Genomic DNA, 14,264 nt, shown 5'->3' with positions numbered 1-14,264 from the left:
CCTGATTATTTATAGCTACATCCAAAAGAAGAGGCACAAAAGAAGACCCAGGAAACTACAAGCCCATTAATCTTCCTTCAGTCCCTGGAAAGAGTTCTAGAAACTTGCAAGCCAAATGAAGCAGGTGATTGGGAAAAGCCAACATGGATTTACTAAGGGCAAATCATGCCAGACTAATCTGATCACCTCCTACAACAAAATAACATTTTCTGTCGACATGGGAAGAACAGTGGATGTTGTTTACCTGGACTTCAGCAAAGCATTTGACACTGTTTCCCACAGCCTCCTCCTAGACAAACTGTCAAGATACAGACTGGATGGGTGGTCTGTGAGATGGGTAGGGAATTGGCTCACAGGCCACGCTCAGAGGGTGGCGATCAGTGCTTTTGATTCAAGTGGCAGCCTGTCACAAGTGGGGTCCCCCAGGGTTCAATACAGGGCCCCATGCTGTTCAATAGCTTCATAAATGAACTGGATGATGGGACTGAAAGCACCCTCACCAAGTTTGATGATGATACTAAACTGGCTGGTGAGGTGGATGTGTCAGAAGGGAGAGCCATCTTCCAGAGAGACCTGGACAGGCTGGAGGAGTGGGCTAGCAAGAACTACGTTAAACTAGAAGTTTAACAAAGACAAGTGCAAGGTCCTGCAGACTGGGTGACATAACCCAAAAGCCCAGTACAGGCTAGGATCTGTGTGGCTTGGGAGCAGCCTTGCTGAAAGGGACCTGGGGGTCCTGGTAGACAGCAAGCTGAACATGAGTCTAGTGTGCTGCTGCAGCAACAAAGGCAAATCAGATCCTGGGCTGCATCCCCAGGGGCATTGCTAGCAGAGATACAGACATGATCATCCCACTCTACTCGGTGCTTTTCAGGCTGCACTTAGAGTACTGTGTCCAGCTCTGGTCCCCACAATTCAAAAAAGATGCAGACAGACTGGAGAGGGCCCAAGGGAGAGCCATGAAGATGATCAAAGGGCTGGAGAATCTGTCCTATGAAGAGAGACTGAAGGATTTAAGTCTTTTCTCCCTGGAGAAGAGAAGGCTCGGGGGGACCTTATCACAGTTTTTTTCAGTACCTAAACGGCAGCTACAAGGAGGATGGAGGCTCTCCATTCACAAGAAGCCACATGGAGAGGAGAGGAGCAACTGGTACAAATTACAGTGGGGGTGGTTTCATCTCAATATAAGAAAGAAATATTTTTACAGTTATTCACTGGAATACCTCCTGGGAGGTGTGGTGGAGTCCCCACCACTGGAAGTTTTCAAGATGTGACTGGACAAGATGCTAGATAATCTCATCTAGGCTCCCTTTCCCACAAAAGGTTGGACCAGATGATCTTTCAAGGTCCCTTCCAACCTCGGCTGGTCTATGATTCTGTGGTTCTACATTGAAAATTAAACTGTTCTTATGAGTTAGGATGAAAGGTAACTTTGCACACTGTCACCCTGCTTCTGGCACTAGGTTAACCATGAGTAAATCGTATTGGATTTGTCTGACATTCTCCCAAATTGACATGGGAAGATGTGTTCTTTCCAGAGCCTGGGGGCTGTCTTCTCCTCTGGGAGTCGTCAGTATTGAGGCTGTCTGGCACCTTGTAGAACTGGGCTCTTATGTTTGATATTGATCTAAGTATGGCCTGATAGGGACAGACAGTTTGTATTATTAGCATCTCCTCAGTGCTGTGGATATAAGCTAGTGTACATCTGCTTAGTCTCTACTGCCAGGGTCCTTGGTCCGCTAGACCTGAGCAGACTGCTAGCCTGCATAGCTTTGCCAGGGTTCCAGCACAAGCTCTAACCAGAGCTGAATGTTATTTTTGCAAATGGGGTAGGTATAATGATTGAGCTCTAGACTTAAGCCAATCAAATGACAAGTGTAAACTACCGTACATTCAAATCCCAGAGTATCAAAAAGGTAAGTTCGCTGTATTAGTCTATTTATCACAGTTATTACTGGTATTCGAGAGTGAATTGAATCCAGGGTATCTGACAGCAAGAAAGACCCTTAGAATATATATATATCACTGTGCAATCCAGTCTAACTTTAAAATAGAAGTAATGCTTCAAAGTTGTTATTTTATGTTCCTGCTGACCATTAGGTACAGCATCTTAAAAAGTAACCACATTTTCAGCATTAATTAATTTATTTTGAATAAGCTGTATTTTCATGAGGCCGTAGGTTTGCATTCATTATTGTTCTAGGATAAGCAAAGCCCTTATCCTGCAGGCAGGATATCTGGTATTTTTTCTGAGGCCATTTAATTTTTGTACTTTACTTTTTTTTTTTTTTTTTCATGAAACTACTTGCTCTTTCAGTAAAGGTAGTGTTTGTGGTTGCACCACATCTGTTTCCTGTTGTAGTCTATATTCTCACTGTGGTTTGCAGTATTCAGAATGGCCTCAGAATGTGAAACCCACACCACATTGTGGTTAAAAGCAGCATAAGCCACTGGAGACACTGCCTCATAGCAGCAGAAGGTGGGTTTCTCATACGGGGGATTCTGTAGGGATAGGCTTCACTGTGATGAGCTGACCCATGTGGGGCTGAAGAAGGGGGATGAATGCGTAAAGCAGTATTGCCTGGGACTCAGTTGTCATGTGAATTCCGGTATGTGAAAAGATGATGCTGAAATCCTTTGAAATTGGTTGATTAGCGATTGTTTCTTTTTGCTTGTGCTTACTATATGTATCATCCCTATATCCCTTGCCACTCTCATTCTGCCTTACACCAGACTGTTTGGCTCTGTAGCTTATCGATGAAATTATGTTCAAATCTCCGAAAACACAGCCAAAGTGAGTGCAGACAATGTGGTGCCATGGAACTGTGCATATGGTGGTACCTGGCTGCCATTGAGCATATGCTTATATTAAGTAATATTGCACAGATGTGCTCAGGTAAGATTGCAGTGGGAGTAGGGTAGTAGGTATGTGTAAGTACTTTTAGATAGATGGCTGTTTTTGTCTAGGTGACATACAGGTTATTTTGAAAGACAGCTTTATGTGGCAAAACAAAAATTAATTAAAAGCAGATACTTAATCCTTCTCTTTTCCTGACTTTTTTTCAGTATAAGAGAAAGCTTATTTGAACAGCTCCAGTTTTAAAGTATGCCAAAGAAAGTTTATCTCGCACCATACACCTTCCAGCTAATTCTCTTTGCCAGTAGTTAAGCATCCCCTTAAACATAGAAGCTTCTTCTTTTATAAGTACAAGGCACAAAGTGTAGTATCTAAAGATACTGCATTCTGATAGTGGTGTCTTAGTGGTTATTACTGTGTGGTTTTAGTTGATTTGCTCTGCAACATCCATCCATTCTGTGTATCTTTTTGGTCTGCTTAGCAAGCACTAATTGCCATATATTAATTAGTTGCACGCAAATGGCTTATCTCTGTAGTTTAAGGGGGAGGGGGAAACAACTCATCACAGAAATGCAAGATGACTGTGATATGATTAGAAAATGGGTGGTAGACAAAAAGGGATGACTAGTTTGGCTTGGAGGTGGTGATGGTTTCTTGAAGGGATGGTGGGCTTAAGGACTGTAACTCACAGTTTGTCTTACAGATGTTAAATGTGTCCCTGGTTCTAAAGTTAGCCATTAGTCTGTTTAGCAACCTCGTTTATCCAAACAGAGTGTAGGAGGCATGCTGCTAGGAATTGAGAAAGCCAGCAGATGCTGAAATTTTCTGAAGTAGAATAAATGGAATAGCAGGGCTTGTTTTTGAAAGGAACTCCAGAAATTAGGCAATTATGCTGGGCTCTGAGCCCAGCTAAACAATCTGTGATAGGAAAAACTATGTTTGGATTTGGTTATCAGTGTAAAGGACATAAGTTACAGCTTTAGGATGGTAAATGCACTACAGCGCAAAGTACTACTCTTGACTTTCTAAAGGACCTTAGTGAGAATGCAGGGGGGGGGGAAAAAACATTTCACCGAGTAATGCTCACCTTATTTTTGTGATTTGTGGGCATTAGTGCATTTGTAGAAGCATGCCGTATATGCTACTAGACTGAAGATTTTTTGGTAAGCCAATTTCACAGAGTTACTATGAGCTTTTAAAAAAAAAGTAAATACAGAGCTTAGTCCTACAAACCAGAAAGTATGCAGAGCCCCTTTCATTTTTCTGTTGTAAAGGTGCACATAAAGATTCAATTCCCATTCTAACATACTGAGAGTAAGTGCAGTAATGGTGGGAAGTTTATGACTGGGAATAGCTTTAAGGAGAAATTGAATTACTGTGAAGATTATATCATTTTCTTCCACTTTTTTAGTGAACTTAAGAATATTTTATTAATATGCATATTATACTGTATGCTGAGAAGGGTATGGGTTTTAGTTCTGTTTCTCTATTCTTTTCCTCCCTCCCTCCCCATCTGTGCTTGGATAGAGAAAAGGTAGGAATTGCTCCAAACTAGCCTCATTTCTCATGAGATTGGAAATCCTTCTGACCACAAAACATCATCCATCTAGCCAGAGTTACCAAACCAATTGATCCTGAAGCTTGTCATTGCACAAGTCTTTTGGTTTGAGCCATGGGAGGAATGAGAAGTCGTACAGACTTGTCTATGGCTAGTGTAATTCTACAAGGCAAGTGAGAGAGAGTTGGAAACAGTGATCTAATAAGTTACTTTTTTCCCAGTCCTTAACTTGGAACATCCTTGGGTAGTGGGAAGGATGTTTTAATGTTTCTGAGATTAGTATGCTACCTTGAATTTTGTGAATCACGTTGTTTTGGGAAGTTTTTACATTAAGGTTGTTTGGTTTATTTTGTTTTTCTTTTTTTGGAAGTATACATGCTGTAAAATTAAACTGTAAACTTGAAACAAACAGAAGTATTTCAGAAGAAACTTTTCTGTAGAATTGCAATGCTGAATAATTTTTAAGCTTCTCTTAAAAGACAGGACTCTCTTCACTCCTGTCAGTATGGTACTTTTTATAACTTGGCATTCATAAGGTACTTGATCACTTGAACATGCATACATATGTTTAATCCTTTCAGTGCCTCTTTGAGGAAGTTAGGTATTACTTCTTTTTTAGCAGTAGAGAAAAATGACACAGTAAATTCAAGTGTCTTGATCAAAGGTATGGAATTATTTACAGACTATTACTGTTCCTTCTAGTACAAAAAATACTGAACTTAATTTTGAAGAATGTAAAACTGGATCTTTATTCATACTTGGGAATATACATTCTGGGAAGCAAACAGTCAAGAAGATCTACAGAATATGTTTGTGTGGGGCGTCCTCTTATTGCTATCTGTAACCGGGGCAAAGCTCACTTGGGAGGGACTGTGGACTACAAGGTGCTGAGCCAGGACTCCTTGACATTGTAAACTTGTCTTTGTTCATGTAAAACAGTGTCCCCCATTTAAAACTAAACCAAGAGACATAAGTCAGAAATGAGAGAGGCAGGCAACATATAACAGGCACATGTAGTATTAATTCCTAAAGCAAATATAAGGAATGTTGTATCATAATTTCACGTTATGATCATCTTATGAGACCAGCCTTATACGTAAGGGATCTTCATGGCTTTTAGAGTAAGCACCTGTTGAAATATGGGGGGGGGGGGGGGGGGGGGGGTTGGGTTGGGTATGAGACTGCTGTGTAACATTGATAAGATTTTAATGGCTAAGAGACTATTTTTTAATTTGAAGTCTAAGTGTGGAGCTAGTTAATTAATGTCTGATAAATAGTGACAGTTTTATTCTGTATATGTATTAAGTTTGTGTATATCCATAGGTCATGAATGCTGATGGAACTGGGAGAAGAGTTCTGGTGGAGGACAAGCTGCCTCACATCTTTGGATTCACATTGTTGGGAGACTACGTTTATTGGACAGACTGGCAAAGACGCAGTATTGAACGTGTGCATAAGCGCACAGCAGAAAGAGAGATCATCATAGATCAACTGCCAGATCTAATGGGCTTGAAAGCTACAAATGTCCGCCAGATAATTGGTGAGTGAGACTACTAATCAGGGAAGTAAAATGAAATAGAAAATTTTAGCCGTGTTTTTCTGCACGTATCACTTTATAACAGGTCAGATTTTTAGAAATGAGCAGAATTCAGTTCTATTGCATGATAACTGCAGGCCACGGTTTGATGGGATGGGGAAGGTCTTTTGTGAGGTGCTTCAGTTCTCTATGCTTGCAAGAATGTCAAGTTGGAAAACAGCCAGGCACCCCCCCAAAATGGGTAATTTTCTGCTGCTTAGGGAGTTGGAACAGCTCATAGGTCTGAACAACCCTGGGTCCAGTAAGGGGAGAAGAAGGATCATGGAAAATGAGAACTTCCCTTTGTAACAGCCAGCTATTAGATTAGCCCAGCTGTTTATGAAGCTGCAGCTGTAGCAGCTTTTCATCTTGCAATCTGAACACGTGCTCCCAGTATGCGAAAGCTAAGAATGAGCCAGTGTTAGCCTGTTCAGTGCTTTTCACATTAATACTCCAAAATCATCTTTAAAAATAACTAGAAGTACTTTCTGCCCTGTAGTGTCTGTGGTGTAAAAAAAGCAGGATCTAGCTTTAAATTGGCTATCATTGGCTATCCAAACACTAGTAGCAGTGTAACTGTAGCATCACAGAACTCATCACTTTTCCCTGAATATCCTTTTATGCAGGTAGTGCTTGCAGCTTCTTACTGCCATGTCTGGATTGTACCCCAGGAAATTACTCAAATATAGTTGAGGTATATCTTTGTGTTGCTGCTAACACATTAGCAAGATGCCCTAAGGTACATGTGCTTTAAATGCAGCCCTCTTTCCAGCTGTTTGGCTAATTGAGCTTGGTAGTGCTGGGCCTCTCTTAGTAGGTGGATTTCCAGCATGTGCAGGTACACAAGTTATTATTGCAAAGAGCTGGAAAGAAAACACCTTTGAATGGATGTGAAAATAGATCTGCAAATTTTTCTTCTTTAGGAACAAAATTGGGGTATGTAACTGGACCAGTGTACTGTAAAAAGCAGCAGAACATACGCTTCCTTACTTACATACTTATCATCCATTCAGTGCTTGTGCTGGGAGTTGGGAACATCAGTAGCTGTTGGAGTCCAGATCCCTTTCCCTAATGCTGGGTATGTTTCATGGGGTCAGGAAAACAAGTACTGGCTTTCCAGCCAAGTAGAGTAACATCTGTCTAAAGCATTACAGGAAATGAACAAAAACTAATTTGTCAGAGAATAAAAGGTGAAAAACTATATTTCTTAAAGCATTCAGTGTGGTTGATGCATGTGAGAACTGGCTTCATCTTCCAACTGAAGTCAGTTTGCAATGATTGCTTTTGATTTTGTTGCATGCTTAGGTACAAACCCTTGTGCAGAGGATAACGGCGGCTGCAGCCATCTTTGTCTGTACAGACCACAAGGCCTTCGCTGTGCTTGCCCTATAGGCTTAGAGCTTATCAATGATATGAAGACCTGCATCGTCCCAGAAGCTTTCCTGCTGTTTTCTCGAAGAGCAGATATCAGACGAATCTCTTTAGAAACGAACAACAACAACGTTGCTATTCCACTTACCGGCGTCAAGGAAGCTTCTGCTCTGGATTTTGATGTGACAGACAATCGGATTTACTGGACTGACATTTCACTGAAGGTAGAGGTTTATTCTGTATTGGCTATTAAGTTGTTACAAGGTTCTTGAGATACTTAAGAATGGATCGACAAATGTGATTTACAAGATTCAAGGGATAGGAGCTTGTTCTAACTAAGAATGGCATACACTTTCGTTATACTAGCAGCATTCTCTCCTATAAATCATTTGTATTGGTTTCGCACGGCAAGGTTTTGGTAGCAGAGGGTCTACAGGGGTGGCTTCTGAGAGAAGCTGCTAGAAGCTTCCCCCATGTCCGACAGAGCCAATGCCAGCTGGCTCCAAGATGGACGCGCTACTGGCCAAGGCTGAACCCATCAGCAACGGTGGTAGCACCTCTGGGATAACAGATTTAAGAAGGGGGTGGAAAGCTGCGCAAGAGCAGTTGCAGCCAGAGACAGGAGTGAGAACATGTAAGAGAAACAGCCCTGCAGACCCCCAGGTCAGTGAAGAAGGAGGGGGAGGAGGTGCTCCAGGCGCTGGAGCAGAGATTCCCCTGCAGCCCGTGGGGAAGACTGTGGTGAGGCAGGCTGTGCGCTTGCAGCCCATGGGGGTCCACGGTGGAGCAGATGCCCAGGGAGGACCCCACGCCGGAGCAGGTGTGTGTCCAAAGGAGGCTGTGACCCTGTGGGAAGCCCATGCTGGAGCAGGCTCCTGGCAGGACCTGTGGCCCTGTGGAGAGAGGAGCCCACACTGGAGCAGGTTTTCTGGCAGGACTTGTGACCCCACGGGGGACCCACGCTGGAGCAGTCTGTGCCTGAAGGACTGCACCCCGTGGGAAGGACCCACGCTGGAGCAGTTCGTGAGGAACCACAGCCCATGGGAAGGACCCACATTGGAGAAGTTTGTGGAGGACTGTCTCCTGTGGGAGGGACCCCACGCTGGAGCAGGGGAAGAGTGTTGAGGAGTCCTCCCCCTGAGGAGGAAGGAGCAGCAGAGACAATGTGTGATGAACTGATCGCAACCCTCATTCCCCATCCCCCTGCGCTGCTGTGGGGGGAGGAGGTGGAGAATTCAGGAGTAGAATTGAGCCCAGGAAGAACGAAGGGGTGGGGGCAAGGTGTTTTAACATTTGGCTGTATTTCTCATTATTCTACTCTGATTTGATTGGTAATAAATTAAATTAATTTTTTCCCAAGTCGAGTCTGTTTTGCCCGTGATGGTAACTGGTGGGTGATCTTGCCCTGTGCTTACCTTGACCCACGATCCTTTCATTATATTTTCTCTCCCCTGTCCATCTGAGGAGGAGAGTGATAGAGCAGCTTTGGTGGGCACCTGGTGTCCAGCCAGGTCAACCCAACACATCATTTAAATCTCATGTACACATTTTCACATAAAGGATAAGTTTGCAAAAATAAATTTGTTTGGCAGAAAGCTGAGAAGAATGCCATATGGCAGAAGGTTTTGGGGATCACAGATGTTTTGCCAGATGTTTAACGGGGGAAGCCTTGTCTTGGGTCAGGAAGTGACAATGGGTCTTAGCTATTTATTAACTTACACGGCTACTGCATGTGAGACATATTATGAATCACAGGCTTTGCAAAACAGATCTAGCGTCTAGACTGACAAATCAGAAAATGTTAAGGGTAGGTGTTTAAATGTGGTTGTTAGTGGAGAATTCAGACAATACACAGAAACCTGTTATCTGTTATCAGTGAATCTAGTTTATTCCCTTTGTTTTTCATGGGTTGTAGATGTAGTCAGAATTGTGAGCACCAAAAATTAGTTTTTAATAAAAGGAAGTTTTCTGCAATTGGGTTGAGACCTGTGCCAGCAATAGGACCTTTGCAACTGAAGAATCGTAGAAGTTAAAAACACAGAGTTTGAGAGAGGTGTTTTGGCTGAACTCTTTTAGGTATGGTATTCATTTGAGCTGTGTTTGAAATAAAAAGAAAACAATGATCTGATCAATTTTTAAGGGTGATACAGATGAAGACTAGGATATAAACTTTCCCTGCTATCTACTGTCACAAAGTGGCATAATTAGCAGGTAGCATCCAAAATGGGAAGTAAACAAACAAACAAAAATCAATCTTTGTGTAAACTTCCGATGGGTTAGGAGTATGAGGAGCATAGAGGGGAATATTAAGGACACAGAAAGGAAGCCCATGTTTGCCAAAAAGAATTTTACCATCCTAACTTTATTCCTTTACGTTCAGGTTTATAAGTGGTTGTAGTAAAACAGGGAATGCCTAAACTCTGATAGAGTATTATAATACAATTCTGGATGTATCTGCTATCACAGGCTGATCCATGATGGCAAGAGTTAAAAGAAATCTTTTGAATAAAAGACCAAGAAGAAATTATGCTTAGTGAAATGAAATTAAACCGTCAATACTGAAGCACTTGCAATACTGAGCTAATCGGTTGTTAGGTTGTTTTCTTCTGTTTGCTGTTCTGTCCCAAACTTTTTCATTAGGCTGCTTTAAATAGTGTTCCGTGCTATAACATCGATGCTTTTGTATCATCCTGGGAGAGCCAAAATATTTCCCCCTCAAAGTTGGCACTGAGTTATTAAGGTCACTTTGGCATGCAGACTGCTTAATTGGACCAGACTAGTTATCCCATTTATTTCCCCAGTGAAAAGCTATTGTAATTGACACAGAATGCATTCACAAAGTACAGTAAATCATTACTTCTGAATAGCAGCGTTGTTTGCCTTGCAAATAAGTAGCATATTGTGAGATCCTCTTTCCTATGAGATGCCTAAAATCTGAAAGTGTTTAAAATGCAACAAAGAAAACAACCAGCCCAATGACAGACTGGTAAAATTTCTAATTTGCCTGTGTATCTTTGTATCCCTACAGACCATCAGCAGAGCATTTATGAATGGCAGCGCACTGGAACACGTTGTGGAGTTTGGCTTGGATTACCCAGAAGGCATGGCTGTAGATTGGCTGGGGAAGAACTTGTATTGGGCTGATACTGGAACAAATCGTATAGAAGTGTCAAAGCTGGATGGACAGCATCGCCAAGTACTGGTCTGGAAAGATCTTGATAGTCCCCGGGCATTGGCATTGGACCCTGCTGAGGGGTAACTTGCTGATTTAATTTCATGTTTATGAACGGTGAAAAACAACATCGTAATGCTTCCTCTAGGGCATGTTAGTTAGGCATTGCCTGTAAATCCTGAGAGAGCTGAGCTGGGGAATACAGCCTGGTAATTTAGAGTATGAGGGCTGGAGGAATACTCTCTTAATGTCCTGAATAATCATTAAGAATACTAAAAAAAAAAAAAAAAAAAATCAGAGCAGCTCATTAAAAAGGGATTTATATTTAGTTTTTTAATTAACCACAGAATCAAAGTAGTTTTAGGTTTATGGAATTCATTAATTAGAAAAGGACTATAGCATTGAAAAGAAAATATTTGTCCTTTTAAAAATGAGGATCCTTTTTATCACAAGTTAGGGTCCAATAAAGATATTAAATGATTTAACTTGAGAGTGGGGGAGCGAAGCTTATTGTCCAAGAATAAGGAAGGTGTTTGTTTCTTCAGATAAAGGACCCTTTTTAGTTGGTATGGACAGGGGAAGCAAGGACAGAGAACGAGTGGAAACAATTATACATACCTATCCCCAAAATGAAAGATTTCCTGAGAAGAAACTTCTCAGTTTCAAATGTAACAGCAAAAGTAGGGCAGTAAGCAGGGGGAGGGAGGAAGGAGCGGGGCAAGGCAAAAACTATTTAGCTTCTGAAATAGCTCTTCTAGCATGAAATGCTCATTTGACATTAACTAATTACTGGAAACTCTTTTTGAGGTTATACCAACATTGTATTATTATTATTTTGCAAATGAGGGAACTTCATTTTCAAGTGCTATGAAATTATCATAGTTTCCAGTGATGCTGCAAGAGTTGCAGCAATGCAGAGAACTTGGAACATATTCCTCCTGCTTCATTTCAGCAAGGTGGTGGCAACTGTGGTAGTGCGTAGTCAAACAGAGTTCTGCACTGCCCCCAGTGGGGGACACAGATGGGGTTCAGCCCTGACATGCCAGGGGCTGCCTGGACAAGTACATCAGAGGGCATCCAAGATCAGATTGTTAGATGCAGTTACTCAAAATCTGGTTGTAACAAAAGGTTGCCATGGATGATTCTAGTTTTATGCTGGGAATAGTTTTTTCCAAGGATTATTTTAATTCAATGCTTTGTCTCTTCACCACAGACCAGAAAAAAAAAATTTTCTTTAGTTTTGAGTCCGAATGCCTGGTTTTCCTTTTATCTTATAGCTGAGCTATGTTATCGTACTTTACATAGAAGTTTTCATGGCACTGCGACCGTGGGAGCAATTCTAACACTTAGGTCTATGCTGTATACAACTTGCAAAATTTATGCACAAAGTACTTGCAAAATTTTAAGAAAATCTTAAGAAACAGTGTCTAAAGAATAGTTCCCCCTTGATAATTGGTTTCTGAAGCAACCTTTCCCACTGTGTCGTTCGTGGAAATTAAAAGCATTTCACAGGTGTTTATTACTAGAGGTATTAAAGCAGAAAGGTGTAAACATTGGCTAGCTATGTCTCACTTGTTTTTAAAATGGTATTGGGTTTACATTTTGGAATAAGTGGCTAACTAGCCGCCAAATGTCAAATATACAGCCTTCTCTACTGTACAGTGCCTAAAAACCCAAACCAACCAAAAAGAAAACCAAAACATGTACAAGTCTGCGCCTCTGCCAAATGAGGCATAAACTGGCATGTGAGTATGTAATAGTTTGTGCTTCTGCTCCAGTGGAAATGCCATACAATTCTGTGTCATTCTGCCCTTGGCTGAAATGTAGCACACTGTTCATGTGGCTGGTTGACTTAGTTGTGTGGAGATGAGCAGTGGCACCTACTAGCAAAAGTGCCCTGCATACCTAGTTTTTTGTACTCCTTCATTTGATGGATAACTGCATAGAAACAGAAGCTAAGTGCCACGGAAAATATCTTGCTAAATAACCAGGTATAAATGAAGGTGCCTAACTTGCCAACCTTTTGCCTCTTAACTGACGTGCATAGATTAGTTGAGATTGAAGTACTTTCATATAGAACTTGCTGATGAAAATCCAGCTCTAAGTGGAAAAAATAATGTTGGAAGCATTTTGAGGAAACTTGACTCACTTCCTTGCTTGTATTTTGAAAAAAACGTTTAGCGTAATGGGGCCTAATAAATGCTCGAATTTACAGCTCTTGTTTTTCTCTTACTCTTTCTACAGGTTTTGGTTTTCCCCTTGAGTTTTCTTTTGGATTAAATGTGATTATTTTTTTTCTTTTGTCCTTTTAATCAGGTTTATGTACTGGACTGAATGGGGTGGTAAGCCAAAGATTGATAGAGCTGCTATGGATGGCAGTGAGCGGACTACTTTGGTACCGAATGTGGGACGTGCTAATGGCCTAACTATTGATTACGCTAAAAGACGACTGTACTGGACTGACCTCGACACCAACCTGATAGAATCCTCCAACATGCTAGGTGAGCCCCAGAGCCCTGGGCAGCATCGTGGGGATGCTGCTGCTTTTTCACCATTCCCTGTGGCAAATTATTGCTTAAATCATGTGAAGATACATATCTTAAGACAAAAAAAGATTTTTTTCAAACTGACATGCTTTTAACATTTGCTTCTATAATTGATGTTTGTGCAACACAGCATTTAGCGAGGCCTCAATTTTCTTGTAGGTGATATAGTTGCTCACAAAGTTAAAATTATACAAGCTGTACGTGTTTTCAGTTATATGTAGGACAGAGCTGTCAGCTCCCAGTGTTTTGGAGAGTCTTGTTTTGCTGCTCTGAAAGAGCACTGGCAAATACATAACAAGCGCTTCATCATCTGTAGAAAGATAGAGAGAAAGCCAAGATAACAACAGCTTATTGGAAATTTTTCACAATATAATTTAATACAATTTGGTTTTTAATCTTTGTTGGTATTCTCAGGGTTCAGCATTTTTTTTCCCCCAGTATCCTGCACACTAAGGAGCTTTTCCTAGCTAGTATTGGTCACCAGGGGGGCTCTCCCTCACGCTGGGGTCTGTATGATTGTTTTATAAACTGGTCATTACAGCTAAATGGAGGTGGAATATTTTATTCTTTCACTGTCCCAGGGTAGTGTACTGAGGACCCAAGCCCTCTCAGATTTGCACAGTATTTTTTTTTAACTTCTTGGCACTCACAGGAGTAGACTTCCTTGTTGTGTGCCACATTATTCAGATTAGCATTATCACTAGCCAGTGTTTAAAGCTAAAGGAGTTAGTCTGCTTTAAACAGCACATTTGCAATAGTGGAACAAAGCTAGAAAAAGATCAAACCAGGAAAATGCATTATAGGAATTATATGTAATAAAAAAAGCTTTTCTTCAGCTTCTCGTGTATTTTGGTGAGCTGTTGAAGCTGGCTCAGTGTTCCCCTGTGTGCCATGGAACAGGACACAGCATTAGAATTTGATCTTCCTTGTGCGTGTGACTAGTGACAGCAGAGTGCAGAGCTGTGCATCCTCCTCTTCTCTGTGCAAAGAGGGAATGACCTTTTGCTTCGTAATCTCCATTCATTTTCTGTGACTAGATGGCAGGACATCCCATGGCAATGAAGTGGTTGAAATAATTTCCCCCACCCGTGCCCTGCTCCTTAAGGTCTCTTAACATTTCCATCGTATACACAATTAACTGTTTCCTACCTTGAGTTTCTGACTGCTCCTTCCTGTTAAGACAT

At 41.4% G+C, this 14,264-nt stretch overlaps 1 protein-coding gene across 3 annotated transcripts in view; it reads left to right on the top strand.

Annotated features, from left to right (window-relative positions):
* Positions 1-14,264, top strand: part of LRP6 (LDL receptor related protein 6) — a 126,648-nt gene that overhangs the window by 86,549 nt on the left and 25,835 nt on the right. For all 3 annotated transcript variants that reach the window (XM_049822152.1, XM_049822150.1, XM_049822153.1), the window contains 4 exons: positions 5,739-5,955; positions 7,297-7,586; positions 10,391-10,617; positions 12,851-13,035. In XM_049822152.1, coding sequence (XP_049678109.1) covers positions 5,739-5,955; positions 7,297-7,586; positions 10,391-10,617; positions 12,851-13,035 — 919 coding nt within the window. The remainder of the gene's footprint in view (positions 1-5,738; positions 5,956-7,296; positions 7,587-10,390; positions 10,618-12,850; positions 13,036-14,264) is intronic.

The sequence above is a fragment of the Accipiter gentilis genome, chromosome 18, assembly GCF_929443795.1.
Source record: "Accipiter gentilis chromosome 18, bAccGen1.1, whole genome shotgun sequence".
Lineage (NCBI taxonomy): Eukaryota > Metazoa > Chordata > Aves > Accipitriformes > Accipitridae > Astur > Astur gentilis.
This window is presented reverse-complemented; position numbering and strand designations above follow the sequence as displayed.